At 38.4% G+C, this 17,178-nt stretch overlaps 1 protein-coding gene across 5 annotated transcripts in view; it reads right to left on the reverse strand.

The window, feature by feature from the left end:
- CAPRIN1 (cell cycle associated protein 1) overlaps positions 1 to 17,178 on the reverse strand; it is a 34,672-nt gene that overhangs the window by 17,156 nt on the left and 338 nt on the right. For 4 of the 5 annotated variants that reach the window (XR_774129.1, XM_010563661.1, XM_010563662.1 and 1 more), the window contains exons 2-6: positions 7,688 to 7,750; positions 5,684 to 5,770; positions 3,022 to 3,260; positions 2,822 to 2,904; positions 851 to 988 (exon numbers count right to left, since the gene is read on the reverse strand). Coding sequence is in view for 4 of the 5 variants with exons in the window: in XM_010563661.1 (XP_010561963.1) it covers positions 851 to 988; positions 2,822 to 2,904; positions 3,022 to 3,260; positions 5,684 to 5,770; positions 7,688 to 7,750 (610 nt within the window). In the remaining variant the exon portion in view is untranslated. Of the gene's footprint in view, positions 1 to 850; positions 989 to 2,821; positions 2,905 to 3,021; positions 3,261 to 5,683; positions 5,771 to 7,687; positions 7,751 to 10,863; positions 10,893 to 17,178 lie in introns of all 5 variants that reach the window. The other variant, XM_010563663.1, reaches the window with a different exon arrangement.

Genomic DNA, 17,178 nt, shown 5'->3' on the forward strand with positions numbered 1-17,178 from the left:
TAATGTTCAGCTACCCCAAATTCCAATTTTCTCCACAACATATTCAAAAGGGAAAAAAAGTCATTAATTTTGAAGTTTGGTACCATATTCTCGAGTTTCTTAAGTATGTAAGCATACTCTTTGCTTCAAAAATTCTCCCCTTCTAAGAAACAATTAAACTGGTAGGAACCTTTGAAAAACGGAGAAGCCTCAGGCAACCAGAACTTCAATCTTTGACCTTTTTAATACTACAGATGAACAAAATTTTGTTTATAAATTATAATGAGAAGTTCTACAGGAAAACAAAATAGGAAAGAGATGTTGGCAATGATTTTCATTTGCATAAACCTGCTTCTAAATAATTTGCTAGCCTGGGTTCTTATTTCAGCAAGTGGCATACTGGACAGACAAATGCTGAAGTATGTGTTCAAAAACAGTACTAAGTGACTTTGTTCCTTCATTCAGCTGATGCTCCACAGTTAGAACAGTAAGCCCTTCCTTGCACATGATGGAAGACATTTATGATGTGATCATTAAAAAGGATTACAGTCCCTCCAAAGAAGTAGCTGGCAAGAGTCAACCTTACAGAATTCTTCTGGAACACCGCTCTGCTTTTCTTCCCTCATGGCTCGGAGCAGGGCTGAATGAATGGCTGACTGCCTCTATATATGTTGCCTGGCCAGATGTATACCTGATTATCTATTTCTATTCTACCAATTTCTATTCAAAACACTAGCACACCTGAAGAATTCAGAGAAAGGTGTTTTCTGCACTTAAAACTACATTTGCAATTTAATCATTCTGATGAATCCAAAGAGACAAGACAGTACAACACAAACATGATAGTCACAAGGCATCTTCATATTCTTACCAGCTTCTGCTACAGCGTCTTCTACTGCAGGTGCAGGTGCTGCCTCTTCTTCCTCACATAACCCGTTCTGATGGTTATGGGTGCTATCAAAGTAACTAGTTTGAAGAATACGTTCAACAATCTCCTTCAGCGCTTTATCTAGGAAAATGGAAGTTAAAGATGAACAGTAACTCAATCCTAATCATCTTTTCCTTCCTTCCCAAAGATCCCACATAAATTTTATTACCCTTTTGCTGGGAAGACGTTGCTGCCCTAAGCTAGTCCACGGACACTACTGTTACAGAATTTCTTCTGTCTTGCTACATCATACTAAATAAACCAATAAATAATCCACTTCGGTTCAGAAAAATCCGAAGGGCAAGGAGAATCTTAAGAGTACGTAATACTCTTCAGAAGATTCGCGAAACACTTCTAAGTGAGGTAAAGTTCATGAATGTAATTACCATAGTTTTATTCCTGCTATTTCAAAAATCTCTGGTTGCTTAGTTTTCAGTTTGGAAAGTTTTAGAAACTCACTGAAGTTTCAACTGTAACTGATTTATTTGTAATTTCCTAATTAAAAACCAAATCAGCCACACTGGCAAGGCAGCATTACTGACTGCCTAGGCCAACAAAAACCAATATGCTCAAAATGGAAGATTCACAATGCACATCTGGCAAGTGATAATCACTGTATGAACCAATACACACACAGAGAAGAGCATACAAACACATTAACATTCATCCCCATTATAAAGACAAAGTGAACCAGCTATGGCTGCCAATGACATCACTAAAAGTTCATCCCAAGATCCAGAAACAATACCCAGCCCAACTTCATCCAGTAAGAGAATGCCTAGGTCTCCAAGGAACATACACCATCTCTCTTCTGAAAACTATCCCCATACCTTCTCCTTCCTCTGTCTCTTCATGAGAAAAATATGTGGTACGTATCTTTGGTCTCTCACAAAGACCTAACATCACAACCATTTCAGACTGGAGTTCTTGCAAAACAAATATTAATTAAAAAAATACTGGTACCTCCTCACAAAATTTTATTTCAACAATATAAACCACTTGATGTTCTGCCACAAACAAGGAAAATCTCATTACCATTAAGGCCACAGTATCTTACAATCTCCTGTGTATCATTCCTCAGTAAAGCAGGTTAGGTAACAATTGCAATACTATTGTTTCACTTTCTATGAACAGAACACAAAAACTCTTTCAACAGCTCAATATTACTCTAATATAATAAGGATAATTGATTTTTTTAAAAAAGGGGGAAAGTTGTTAGCCATTTTACCTACTAAAAAGGATTACCTTCCCTAAAACTTTCCTATTGATTTCCAATTAAGAGACTTCAATAATTCCCCGTGATACAAGAAACAGACAACTGCCTAGCAGAGCCATTTTCTTAAGGTCTAATGTTAGAAGCTATGTATTTGTGAAAGTTTACATTCCTGCAAGAAAGCAGTCCATCTGCATGATCACACCCTGATTCACAGAGTTAATCAATCAAAAGAGGGCAAAACCAGAATGCTTTTTGCAGGAGACAAAGGGGAGCAGCACATCACACTAAATAAGGTCATGACAGTTTATGTATTAGGTCATATTATTGACAAAGCTCCTCGTTAACACACACTTTTCCAGAAAACAAAGAATTGCTACTAAGCACCAACAGCAGCAGAATACTGCTGAAATACCAGGAATGGACTAAGCTTAATACTGAGTAATGCTGCATCAGTTAAAAAAAAAAAAAAAACCAAACACAAACAAAACAAACAAAAAACCCCCCAAAAAACACCACACAGTAACTTCACACTTCAGTTATAAGCTATTCTGTTATAGTCCAGCTAAGGTCTGAAAAATGTAGCTACTCCAAAAACTCACAAAGGTTATCAATTACCAAAGTTCTCTTACATCAGACATTGTATTTTAGTTCAAGCACAAATTCAGTGTGCCATCTCTTAATACAGAGACTATACTTACAGGTTGTTCCACAAATTGGTTTTTCCTTCCCTTCCAGTAAGTCCCACAGGTGAACAGATGCTTGCTCATACTGCTCATTCAATCTTAAAAAAAATAATTTGTAAGAGTTAGTTTCTTACCAAGTCTTTAAATCACCACAGTACAAATACATTGTTAACTGACTGACAGTTATAAAGAAAGGTACTTTACTGTAAGCCTACCTCATGTTCATGTCTCTTTCAGGGTACACTAGCTTGTAAAACTCATCCAGCATTGTCAGTTCCTCCTCTGTCAGCACTGGTACTCCATTTGATCCTTGTTTCAAGTCATTGCGCACTTCGTCATCACCCAACTTGTCCAAAATAAACTGTAGCTCTAGGACAGTCTTTAAACGCTTCTGCTCAGCCTCTTCTCGCATCAGTTGCTCCCTGCGAGCTGTCTTTTTAATTGTTTTCTGGATCTGTTTAAAATGAAAAGAAATTTAAAATTGCTTAAACTTCGATTCTGTAGTGAACTCGGGGGGGGTGGGGGTGGATAAATTTGAAGTGTCTTTTATTGCTAAATAGAGGTGGATGTTGGTGTTGAACTGCCACTTATCAATCTAACATCACAGCAGAATAATCTGTGAAATTTGAAGAATATCTTTTAAGCAGTCAAAAGCCTGCAAATTAAGACAAACTTTAAAATCAATGCCACAAACCTTCGATCATACTGGATCTTCATCATATTCTTGCATGAAATCTGTACTTCTCTACATGACTTACAAGCAGTTCAGTCAAGTAACTGCAGTTACCATGTCTAAAGCTTTAGACATGAATGTGTTATTTGAAACAAGCCCAGCTTGCTATTATCTGCTTCCTTTATGATCACTTCCTAAGTGATTCTGATCCAGATGGAAGTGGCAAAAATGTACAAAATTAAGTACCTTTTAAACAAACATTGTGTCTACTTACAACTTCTGGCTTCCATAACTCAAGGACTTACAGCAATTAGAAAAGGCAGAGAAGGGCAACTCAACTGATTAAGGGGACAAAGCAGTTGCCTATGAGCAGAGCCTAAATCTTAGGTTCTTCAATTTGGAGGAGTAAGGGTGATCCAGATTTTTCATAAAGGCCATGAAGGCCAGCAGATACCATGAACAGAGTGGTTATTCACCATATCCCATGACAGTAGGAGGCATTCATTCAAACTACTAAGAGATCAGCTTAAAATAGAAGAAGAAAAGTACTCTTGTTGCTTACATATCATGGGAGGGAACTCATGGGATTTAAACAAATTCTTGGACATGAAGTCTACAGACATGACACCAAAGGGAACAGGAATGCATCTACTCTCTTAACATTCTCAGTTTGAGAATCACAGATGCTGGAAGGGAATGGATGACAGATGATCATCAGCCTTTACTCTGCACAGTGCCTTCTACAACTGCTGTCACAATACTGGACTAAATGCATCACTAGTCTGTACCTACAGGACATTTCTTCCATTCTCATTCTTAATCCAAGCATCTAGAATCCAAAATTCAGCTTGCTCACTTTGTAACAATACAAATCTTTAATCTTCTCTTTCAAAAAAATGTAACTCATGACAGTAACTTTCTCCCTCTGAAGCATCTAAACTTCTTTTTAAAAATCAAAGACAATATCTTAAAATCAACTATATGAGAACTCCAATCAGGAAAAACTGCAACCAAGTTTGAAAACAGAGCACCAATTTATTGCTCCTGGATTCACTCGCTTCTTTTAGCAGTCAGCTGACCAGGGAAATATTTCAGGACAAACTTGTCCAAAAAAGAAAAGTTCTTCATTACTAACATTCTATAAACATACAGGGAACCCTGATACAAGAAAAGCAAAGAAACGGCTTGGCTTAGAGGTCTACAAATTTACAACCACATCAAATGTAGAAAGGAGTTTATAATGTGAGGATGCTGATGCCCTTCAAATTATCATAGTCTGTTCACAAACTAAATACACTCGTTAGACCAGTCTGCTGCACTAACATCGACTACACAATGAGTTCTACCAATGTTACTGCTCTTTCCGTAAGTCATTAACTCTAACTGTATTACTGCATGTAGAATAATCCAGTTCTGTTGAATAGGCTACCCTTTCAGCTTGCCCCAGAATTGATTCTTCCTTGCAATGATACTGCAAAGGTCTAAAGCATGTCTTTTTATTTGCAGCTCTTGGCACAAGAAATAAAGCAAAGCTGTTCATATAACTGGAATTGTCTATTAGAGTTTTAGAACTTATTCTTGATTACACTGTTGTTTTACATCTTTGGTCAAACACCGACCCAAAATATCACCTGTTTCACTAGTATTCAGTTAACTTATCCCTTACAAAAATAGTATTAATCTTGCCTTGTACTGTAGTTTCAGACTGTATTTGCAATTAACAAGACAACAAGAATCTTGAAAAAGGAGCTGCAATACTTTCAGTTGCTGAGACTTTATACCCTTTGGTAATATAAAGAAATGACACCCTTCAGCAACTTGCCAAAGAGAGAATCAGGCCTATGAAATCTGTTTCTTTTAAGAAAACGTTACTATTGGCAACAAGTGGCTATCTATAATGTTGCATGACAGGCCTGTTTTGTGATCACACTGTTTTCCAACAGTTCTATTTTGTCAGAAAATTACCACGTTATTTTTGTTCCCATACATTTATGTAGTTCATCAGAAAAATCTTCTAGGAACAGTCTTCAGAAAACCTGACACAAAGCAGTACACAAAGTACAAGAAAACAGCCGAACATACAAGAAATCATGGCCATTTCATCCCTGTAAAGAGAGGTGACTACTACATCTAGTATCAGTGAAAAAGAGTTTAAAGCTTAAGTGTTTGGATAGCCCACATTGCACCGCTTGCTCTTTACTTACGTCTTGGCTCAGAGCCATAAAACTCCTCTGCAGTTCTTTAGCAAATTCCAGATTATTTGTCACTTCCTGGTATTTTGAGACTGCATCCTTAAAAAAAAAAAAAAAAAACCACAAAAGTAAACCATCACAAATAGAAAAAAATACATACTTCCCACAAACAAATTCCCACATTTTTAGTTCCTGAGTAAGACACAGCATCCCTGAATGGGACTGCAACAACGTTAAGTCAAATTTTGATTTTCACTGGCCAAAATATTGGAAAGGCTTGCATGTGTCTTTAGGGCCTCTAGTTTCTTAGATAAATACGTTAAAGTAAACGTATATTTATGCTCACATAAATGACATACTAGTCATGTTCGGCTTTAGCCAGTTTCTGACAAAAACTAACTGGCAGGCCAGGGGAATGAGGGAGAAGAGTAATCTGGAAACTCAAAACTGCTCAAGAGATAAAGGTTTGAGAAGCAATTCAGTTATCTTGAGTCAGAGCCAAAATCAAAACTCTATATAGAGCATAATGTTCCCTTCTCCAGAAATCTTTTTTATTAGCTGTTTTCTTAAATCTATTCTTCTGATTTGCACCAAAGCAATCCAAACTCCTTAACCCACTTTGCAGTACTGAGAAATTACAGAGAATCAGATCAGGAGGAAAAAAAACCCAACAAACAGCCAAGACATTTACACTCCTGCTGTGACAAAATTAATAATAGGTATGTTCTTGGTAAGAACAATTGAGCCAAAGAAAAAGTAAGGTCCTACTTTCTTTGAAAAACAAGGAATATGAACTGTATTTGCTTTTTTTTTCCTTAAGAATTTCCATTTGTGATACAGTGAACTAAGAAATGTATACACATATTGCATATTCCACATATACATTAGCTGATTTACAAAATTTTACATTCTTAGCTGATTTGTAGAAGCAGAAGATGCAAGTGAAAATAACAAATATTTTCAGCATTTCTCCAACCAAAAAGGATTTTATCTTTATGAAGTGTGGTAGTCAGGCTGTGGTATTCATAAACTCAATCATGAGCTCCCCTCCTCAATATGAAATTTCAGTTATCCCCCCTACTCGTCAAACAGAAAACTTATCATGGTTTATTTTCACAATATGCCATTCAAAAATAAAAATACACAGATCATTTGTATTTCAGTTGGCACAGAAGAACCAAAGTGAAGCCTAGACAGATAAAAAGATCACATGGACCAAGAGAAGCAGCTAATTCTTCTAATTGTGAACAGCTGCAATAGTTGCAGGGTACATTTTTTTCCGTCACTTTTTTCAATGTTAAAAATCATCAACAAAACATTGTTGATTACTGAGCATCTGGTAATCTCTAAGTATCAATATGCATGTTTACATCATACAACTGAATTTAATTTGACACTTGCTTTATATTTACTAGAACTGGAAAACTGCTGCTTAGTCAAGCTCTACAATAGCTTACTTTAAGAACCAGGCCCAACATGGAGAGAGGCAGCCTACATAAAGTCCAGCTTATCTAGAGCATCACCATCTGCTGCACTGATAGCTGTAATATACACATGAACGTAGCTTATTTTCAGAGCCCTTGGTCTAGGCTACATCTCTAACTAGACTGCACAATATTTACAAGCTACCACCAAGTGACTAAGCTCCTCAAGTTCTCCCTGGGCACATTTTCTGCAAAGAAAAGGATGATGTCCAAAGAACTTCAAAGGCATCATTTAGTTCTTTCAAGTCTTAGGTTATAATGTATGCCAATTTTCACCACATCTTATTTACAACCTAACCTCAACAAGCATAAAGCATTACAACACGTTCCTCTACCCATTCTTTCAGTTTTTGATTAACAGAAAAATTGAGACGTTCTAGGCAATAAAAAAAATTAGGCCAAGTCAGAGCTCAGAAAAATCTAGCTTTTAACAAGGGGAAAGGAGAAGTGAAATTCATCCCTCCCTTCCCCACCAAGATCACAAAGCAATTTAACTGAAATCTGGTTAGTTGTTTTTTTTTTTTCTTTTTACCAGTTGATCTTGATTCAGACGTTCTCCCTTGTTCATTCGTTCCTGGTAATCATCAAGTTTGCTCTGAAAAGAAAGAAAAATGCTATAATGAAGAGCCAAAATCAGGTTACTGCTTTTTTCTACTTGTGCTAACAAAATTAGGTACTCTAATATTACAGCGTAAACAGACTGTAACACATTACACAAACATGCAAATGTCATGTAGAAATAGTACCTGAGAAAACTTGTGTTCTGGGTTAAAAAAATATAAATACTTCCCTAAGAAACTAATATTTTAACCTTGTTTATTTGGCTATCACAATACATCTTCATAACTAGTCTCATTTCTGAGGACATACACGTTCCTCCTAACGGGGAAAGCGCTCTCAATGCACATTTCCTTCAGTCCAAACAACAGAGTGCTGAATTCAGTTCCGAGTCAGAGCTTATTACCACTTTATCACTACAATACCAAAAACATGACTGCAAAAAACCACTGTCAATGCTATTAAGATTCAGAACTGTAATTCTTTGTAGTTGCATCAGTTAAGATAGTTTTAAAGAATTTAAAAGAGTTTCCAATCCTTTGCACAAGAATGCCCACCAACACAATTCATATTAAAGCTCTAAAATATTTTTGTTCAAGAGCATTAAGATTTCTTTTTCATGGGGAGAAACTGAAAAAGGAATCACTAGGTTAATCTTCACCAGGATCAGTTCTCTAATCTGCTTAAACTACAAAACCATGCAAAACACTGACGTTGGCCAAAAGCAGGTAAAACTTATGCATGCCCAAGTGACAAAGATTCTACAGGCTAAGTTAGAAAGAATCTTAGAAAGGAAGCAAAGTCTGTAAGAATAACATACCTAACTATTAAACTCTAAGTTTTCACCATTTCTGTATTATCAAATTATTCTATTTTTTATGAAATTTGCCTTATCTTATGTAAAGAAAGCTATTAAAATGAATCCTTAACAATTATCTTCCCAATCTAGCATAACAACAAATTGAAAAGGAAAGCAAACAGAAATATTTCATTTTGAAGGTAAAATAATTAAAACCCTGATGCAACCATTGTTTCAGAGTTTGTATTTGCCACTGAGTGACAGGGGGTTTTTGTTGTTGTTGTTCTTTGGTTTTTTCCTGTTTTTGTTTGAGGACATTTCAGTTAAAAATATTTTACTGATATTTTTCTAGCTAATTCAACTTCCATGCTCAATCCCAGACCTTTTGGAAAGATCAAAGTCTGTGAAACAGTTTAACAAGAAAGCTCCTCTTACAACGTATTTGATGCCCAGCATCACTTACTGAAACACATAACCACCCTTATGAGACTTGGTCCTTTTGATGTCACCTAGCAACAACCATTTATTTATTTAGAAATCCTACAGATTAGATATAACACTTAACTACTTCATCTTTCAGTGTATCAGAGCCAGTAATGGCCTAGGCAAAGTCAAAGAAGAACTTCCCAAGCACCAAAAGTGTATTACTGGGCGTTTCATGCTGGGGACAGACACTAGCAGGGTAATAGCTGTAAAATGCAGCAGCCAAAGTTCATAATGTGTCAAAAAAAAAATAGCCCCAAGTGCATTTGGCATATTGGAAATCCACCACAACAGGAAATAAGGTCATTTTACTCTTCCACATACTAATTCTAGAATAGATGATGCCATGACTGGACAATCACAGAAGTAGTTTTCATGATCTAAGTGATCGTAGCTGAGCTGCGAAGCAAAAAGGGAGGGTAAAGAGCTCAAACACTGCAATGCCCCAGTGCAAAGCCAGCCAGGTTAACCGACACCTTCGCTGCTTAACGTAGCTTAAATCCTACGACGAACTGGCTTTGCAGACAAATTTTAAAAAGTTCCTACTTGAGCAAGTCACTTGCTCCCATGCTGCAGATTACAATTCCCCTGGTCACACTGATGCAATTGTTTGTGAAGCTGCACAGTAAACAGCCTGCTAATACAAGCCAGTTTAAACAGTTTCTACAAAAATGCATTAAAAAAAATCCCAATGATTTCTGTGATCCAGTTTCCAACACAAACCCATAAACAACAACAACAGTAAAACCAACAGGATAGAACACCAAATTCTAGAACACTACTTAGGTCAACCTTGTTGAAGAAAACATATATTGCAAAATTATGCTGCAAAACACTCAATATAATCCATTTTAGTGGCTAAGGGAGGGAAGAAACAAAAATAGCCTAAATAACTACAATTTTTTCTGCATACTTTTTCCATGCATCCTTACTTCAGCATGGTTAGTATCTTCAGATCAAGTATATTGCAATAACATATTCAAACAGTGCATAAGTTTTTCCTTAAATGGTCAAATATTCTTAGGTCTAATGTAAATGCTTTGTTCATTTTTATTCAGCAGTTTATCAATTAAAAAAAACAAAGTGCAATATGTCTATTTCTAATCATTAGGAAGAGAAGAAAAGTTAATTCTCTTCGATTTTTCTTCCTTAAAAACCTTTGTATCAGAAAGGTAAAAGCAAAAGAAGGAAAGCCCTTTCAGCTGCAATGCAGAGGACAAGCAAATGTGTATTTAGTTATATGTTATCACAAAGATTTCAAATGCCAAGTAAGCATTTTTCTATCATCCCAAAGACACAGCAAGATCCAAATGCTGCATTACATAAAAATATTAAGCAAAATGCTTTCTTTTTAATCTGTACCGTCAACTAACAGCAATCTAAGCAGCATTAGTGCTGTAAAATAACTGCAGTAAAATTCCTGCTTAGCAACCCACTGCAGTGTCTGCAAGAAGTAAAGATTTTCTTAATTTTACTCCTCCTTACACAACTTCATCCTCACTCAGCATGGATATAGATCTTGAAGCATAAAAGCTAAACCAGCAGGAAAAAAAAAGAAAAAAAATCAAGTGGCAAAGCAAGCACATAAATTGTCTATTAAGCAGCTCATGAGTCAGCAGACCCCAGTTCTGCAGATAGCAAGCCACTGTGCTTCAGCTCTTTTTCCACTGAGATACCTGAAGTATTTTGGAGTTCCCTAGGAGGAAAGCACTACATATAGGCTATTGCAGGGCTGGAGTGGGATGTGTGTGTGGCAGGGGGAAGGTGGTGGTGTTCACTGCTTAACTATGCCCTAGATTTTATTTTAATAGGAATCCAAAATTGAGTTACTTTATTACGGTTAACACTCACACTCAAGTTCTCATTACCTCCTCTGAATTGCCTCAAAAACGTCATCCTGAAGTGAAACATAAAATAAAAAAGAACAAAAAAAAAATGCAGTTACATGATATTAGCTTCAAAAACAATACTGGTCTTAAAAATGCCTGACCACTCAGCTGTGCTGTTATGGTCATTTACAGTGCTACGGTATAAAATGGATCATTGGAATGATCCGATTAAAAATAACCCTTAATAAAGGGGGCCAAGAGCAGGAGAGGAGGGAGGCACTATATTTAACCAGATAATTTCAATGGTATGGTTCATACCAGTTACAGCCACTCAAGTGTCTATGACAAGGTGGAAGGGGAGAAGGCAACCTCTTCCACCAGCTGAGGTAAACATTTTCTAATGCACACTTCACTACAAAGAAAAGATGGAGGGGACTATTGCAAGTCTGTTTTCCAAGATACCTAAAAAACTGCATGTATTTTTCTAACAGCATTAAGCAGTTAAGATAATCCAAAATTTAAAATAGCTGCCTAATACATTTTGCACTGAAGCAAAAGAAAAGCCAAGCTACGAAACAGAAGTTTGTTAACCTGTTTTACATTTGTACATTGTAATTTATCTGCTCTCCACCATCATCTCCACACTCATTCACCAGTTTAACTTCTCAGCAAAAGACTGCCCAGAAATGACTAAAAAAATAAAAGTCTTCCCATTTCCTCAGAAAAACAGGCAGAAAAAAATCAAGAAGGTAAAAACACTTAAACTGTACCAGTTTAATGAAACGTGGAAGTTCAGAACCTCCTTAAAACTGCCACAGTTCTCACATTCACTGTCTGGGTACACACCTAACAAGAAGCTGTTTCAGTCCTGAGTTATAACCAAGAAGCTGTAATGAAGCATTAACATCAATACTCAGAACACAAACACTTACCAGTTTTCTGTTTAAACTGAATTTATTTTTGAAATAACGGTTGTAAATATTCTTTTTTCCCCAAAGTCTGGTAGGTAAGTTTGACAGTTTAGGAAAAAATATCTCCACACTGTATTAGTTTTAAGTGAGTGACAAAAACACACCAATTCTGAGACTGCAGTCTCACTATCAGCTTACCCCAGAGGACACTGATCACAAAAGGGGTATTCTCCTGCTCACCACACTTTCTTGACCCTTCCCACCCACCACCAAGGACAGCCATATGGCCAGACTGACAGCTGGGTCAGCAGCCTGATCCAACCAAACACATTCAGAGATACAGATACAAGAATGGCTAGGAGCAGGACCCGCTCCTTCCCGAAGCAATGCAGAACTGATGGATACGTGCAATTGTCAAACTGTAAACCTCTTCAACTCTGATGACTACAGAGGAAAAAAAGAAATTGTTTCTTCAGTAACCAGAACTAAGTTAAGCCACAGATGAGTGCAACTCCTAAAAGTTTAGGTGGCTGCATATATATGTTCTCTTTCCAAATCGCCATACAGTATTTCCTATAGAAACACTATGATCTACAGGCAAGTTGACTACACTGCAAGAGACCTAGATTTTGTTCTACACATCATTTATGTTCAAAATTAGTCACTTTTACAACAGCAAGTGAATTCTAGAACACAAACTGGGTTCTAGAACACAAACTGGGCTTTCCCAACACATTCTGTGTATCTTTTTCTTCTGAAAGAAATGGAAAAACATCAACAAAACATCAAAGCAGCATCTGAGAAACCAGAAAATCTTTCACAGCTTGTAGGACTCATCGTGTATCTAGTTACAGAACTTGCTATGAGAAATAATCCCTACGCTACATAAAACAGTTAGAACAAAGCAAGCTGAAAACAGAAAGTACCAACCACCAGATAATTTCATAGATAAACCTGCTTGGGTTTTAAGAGATGAAGCTTGGTTATCCAAAACTGCTATCAGAGAGGTTTCAAAGAAAGATTCAAGCTTTCAATACACAGTTGCAAATGAATTTTACAATTTCTTGGTTTCAAAATCACGTTTAATGTCCAAAGATAAATTTGAAACCAAGTTCACAAGGAGAACTTCTGGAGACACTCACAAGCCTTCAACATCCAAGTGACCCAAATAATGGTGCAAAAGCACTTAAGAGTGCTGCTACTGACAGGCAACTTGAAGCGTGGCGCTTCCCTGCTATCATTAGCTGCACCTACAAGAACAGAAAACTGATCTCAGCTTTTACTATAGGTTTGTAATTGTTTCCTATGGGAAATCCAACATTTTTTGTTGAACCAAGTCAGATCAACTTGAAATATCCATCTACTGTTCCAGTGAAAATTCTTGCGTAATAATGAGAGGCACTTTTTAAGTATTCATTTTTCAACCCAGTCAGGATTACACTTAATTTGGAAATTCAGAGACAGGCTGATAAAGCAACAGCATCTTAAGTTACCAGCTACAGCTAAAGTGTGCCATCTTTTTAACTGTATACACCAAGCTCAAGTCATGTCAAGTAGTTTAAGCTAACATGCCTACTTTGTATTTACAGTTGCTCAAGAATAATCTTTGTGATCACATGCCCACACCTTAAACCATGTGTTAGCAAATGAGATATTTTGTCCTTCTGAGAGAACGTTTGGGTTTTAAAACTGTTTTTACATAGCTTATGCTACATTACACAAGTTGAAAGCAAAAATACTTTTGTTTTTTTCATTTGTCATTGTATCAAGACATGAGTTTGATCTACATTCAATTGGCTTAATTTGGAAAGGTTTTTCCCTCTAAAAAAAACCCCAAAAAACAGAAGGGGCAGGAGAAGAAAAAAAATGCAGGTCTTACTGAAGTATTTTCTCCTAGGGAACCTGGCTGGAGACCTGGTAGGATTCTAACCTCAGACACCTAACAAAAACCTAGAGGAGTTCATGCAACTTTTAAATTAACTAAGTTTGTCAACATATACTCAAGTTGCACGTCTGAAGGTCTTGTAGAGAAAATACCCCCTGCCATGCACATACAAATAACTACTTACCTAAGAACAGAGGAAGAAAACAGGATAGTATTCCTATCATTTCCAAATATGAAGAGCAGAACACAGACATTTTCAGACCATGTTTTCACATACATTTATGAACAGCAATTCCATTTATCCTAGTTCCTTTTAACAAAAGTCATAATCATTCTTTCAAATAACGAGGTCACTTTTAGGAGGAGAAAATGAAAGCATAACTAATAATCTAGTATTTCTAGTTTATACAGAAACTTTCAAAATAGTACAGAACAAAGTTATAAAGACTATGATTTGAAATTGTGTACTGTATTTTGATGGTCACACCATTTTATCCTCAGAGTTTAGAAGGAAACATGACACTAAATTATTTACTTCAAAATTTCTGATTTATTCATAAAGAACAACCTTTCCTCAATTAAAAGCTGCCCATACCATTGAAAACCTAAGATAGTACCTCTTACAGAGCAATTATTTTTCAATTTTCAAAAGCATGTGTCTAAGTCAAGTATATTTTTGTATTTGTTCTCAAATACAAAGCTCTCAAAATCATCTCTACTGGCCTTCGTTATCAGCTGCCGACAAAGAAAGGATTAAATGTTCAACTAAGCGTAAGTTTTCAGTGAGATTTACTGGGCTTTTCACCCACTCCCGCCTGTGCAGTATCCAGTAAGATTTTACTTTCTGGGTGGTTAATAAAAAAAAACCAAAACCAAAAAAAAACCTCATCAAAAGATTCAAAACAAAGGAAAGTGAATGAATTTGTGTACTTCAGTAAACTTATCAAGTAATAATATAAAAATACGGATGCCCATGTGTACAATAAGCTTTGTTTTCAGGGCCTAAGCATGCAATGTTCTCTTTATTAAAGAAAGTTGATTAACTAAAGAACTATTGATTCCCCCACCAAGGGAGAGGCTCAAGCCCACAAATTAGTAATTCTGCTTTAATACACCAAGAACAATATCTCATCACTTTTATAGCGTTTACACGAGAGTCCTACTTCAGCACGTTTCAGAACTTCTTCAGCCCATTAAGACTTAGGGAAAACTCTGAACTTTGATTTATCTGTGTGAGAGCACACCTAGCCTTTCTTTTTCAAGATCTAGCCTTTGCCTTTTCTTTTTTAAGCCCTCACTGCCTAGCACAGACTACCCTAAAAAGAGATACTCTACGTAATTTTAATGGAAGATCTTTCAACAGAAGCCACTTCCAGGAAAAAGGCCCTTCATCCCCTGTATTCACTTGCTATGACACCATAGTTATAAAAAGTAGCAACAGCACCCACAGATACACAACAACAACAACAAAAAAAACAGAACAAAAAACCTAGGGCCTTCATGAGAACAGTAGCACCAATTTTCACTCTCTTCTGCCAGAATAGCTTCCCACACATCATTCTAACTTAAAATACTATGAAAGTTGACCAAAAGTCCATTCAAATAGAATGGCTAAGCCAAGTGTAAATTAGGTGTAAATTGTTTATTTAAAAGACAAATAAAAACTCTACTAGAGAGGTATGTGGACCCACACACCAGTTAAGAGTGTGCTTATTCTCTTTATTACTTCAAAGTACAGAATGGATCAGAAGAATGTTCACCTGCTAATTTTAGTTTTTAAAATATGCATTTTGAACATCACAGAAAAATATTTTTAGAGGATTTTTGTGTGTTAGATACAATAATCATTTCAAACCATTTTACTGTACTGAAACAACTAGAGATGTACAGAAAGATCTGCATTCTTTCTCAAGTTGATGACCAGTGTTCTTGTGTGCACACACATTCATACGTATTAATGACAAGTTTAAGACAGACATCTTGTCCTATCTATACGTGACAGTATTCTGTCAAGGATCAAGAAAAGATCCCCCAATTCTAAAACTTATCTAAAAGCTCTGGGCTTGCTGCTTTTTGTCATTTCATTTTTAAAAACCAGGAAAATCCCACAGCCATTTTTCAAGTAGGAAACTACACTTTGCACATATTTACAGGTAAAGCACAGCTTGTTTCATTTGCAACTCCCCTGTACAGACTGATTTACAGCTTGTATTTCCACCTTCTACAAATACAGAATACTAGTCTAGACTACTAGATGATCTAAAGGGCTAGTTAAAAAGAAATAGTAGAAGAGTAATTGTGCCTCTCTACTTCGAAGAGGAGAAACAGATTCAGGGCTTTGACGCAGGCATGAAATCATTTTTTTGGATTCCCTAATTTTAGCTTGGTATTACAGTGTTTTGAAGCAAGTCTTTAGGCTACACGTTATGTTCGTATTTTTCTGATGGACACCTCACGCCCTGTAGGCTGGAAAGCCCTCTGAGGCTCATTTAATCTAGCAACACCGAGCGGGTGCCACATAAACCGTAAGCAACCACAACACCCTTTTCCTCTTCTGTCACAACTCGACCCGTCCAAGGACCACGGATTTAGTAGCTGCTCTTTCTAAAAATAACTCCTTAAAGGCCGCTTCCAGCTGACCTCAGGCTCCTAGAGGGGTGAGCTTAGGGCGATGAAAAACGAGAGACGGAAAAAAAAAAATAATTAAAAAAATCCTTGGGTGGGGTGGCCGGCGGCCCCCCGGCTTTGTGCAGATTGATCGCACAATGCAGTTCCGTCGGAGAGGCTGAGGCTGCCTCCGCCGCCGCCATGTTAGCTCCCGCTTCCATGTGCACGGCCTCCGAGGGGAGCCCGGCCCGCCGCAGTCCTTCCCCCGCGGCTCAACCGCTCCGGGGCGAGGAGGGGGAACGCGGGAAGAAGATTTGGGGGGGGGGGGGGTTGTGGAAAGAGGGAAATTGGGGGGCCATTCCCTGAGGAGAGCGGGGCTGGGCAAGGCCCCGCCGAGGGAAACAAAAGGCGGAAGGGAGGGGGATGGGAGCCGCGCCGCCGGGGGGGCCCGCGGGGGGGGAGGGGGGGGGTCGCGGCCTGGGGGGGGGGGGGGGGGGGGGGGGGCGGCAGCCACGACCCCTCCGGCCTCCCCCCTCCGCCGCTAACGGGAATGGGGGGAGGGGGAAGCCGCGCCCGGCTGGCTGCTGAGGCCGCGGGAGAGGGCGGCCGAGGGAAAGGGCCGGGGGACCCCCGAAAGGGGAAGGGGGGAAAGGGCCGGGAGAGAGGCGCTCGCCCTTCTGGAACCTTCCAGCGGGCGGCCCCTGGGGGCGACGCCGGGAACAACCCGCGGAGGCCGTAGGTTCCCTCGCCCACAGGGACCAGGAGGGGACGGCTGAGGGGACGGCGGGGCCGCCGTCTCGCCGGTAGAAGGAAGAGGAAGGGAAAATAAGGACGGGGCGGTTCAACGGCCCTTGAGACGGCGCGACGCCGGGGGGCAAGGCTCGCCAAAAAGCGGGGGCTGCCCGGGCTGAGGAGGGTGGGCGACCGAGGGGCCCGGGGCCGGGCGGGGGG

Source organism: Haliaeetus leucocephalus, unplaced genomic scaffold, assembly GCF_000737465.1.
Source record: "Haliaeetus leucocephalus isolate CR32 unplaced genomic scaffold, Haliaeetus_leucocephalus-4.0 Scaffold173, whole genome shotgun sequence".
In the NCBI taxonomy this organism is placed as follows: domain Eukaryota; kingdom Metazoa; phylum Chordata; class Aves; order Accipitriformes; family Accipitridae; genus Haliaeetus; species Haliaeetus leucocephalus.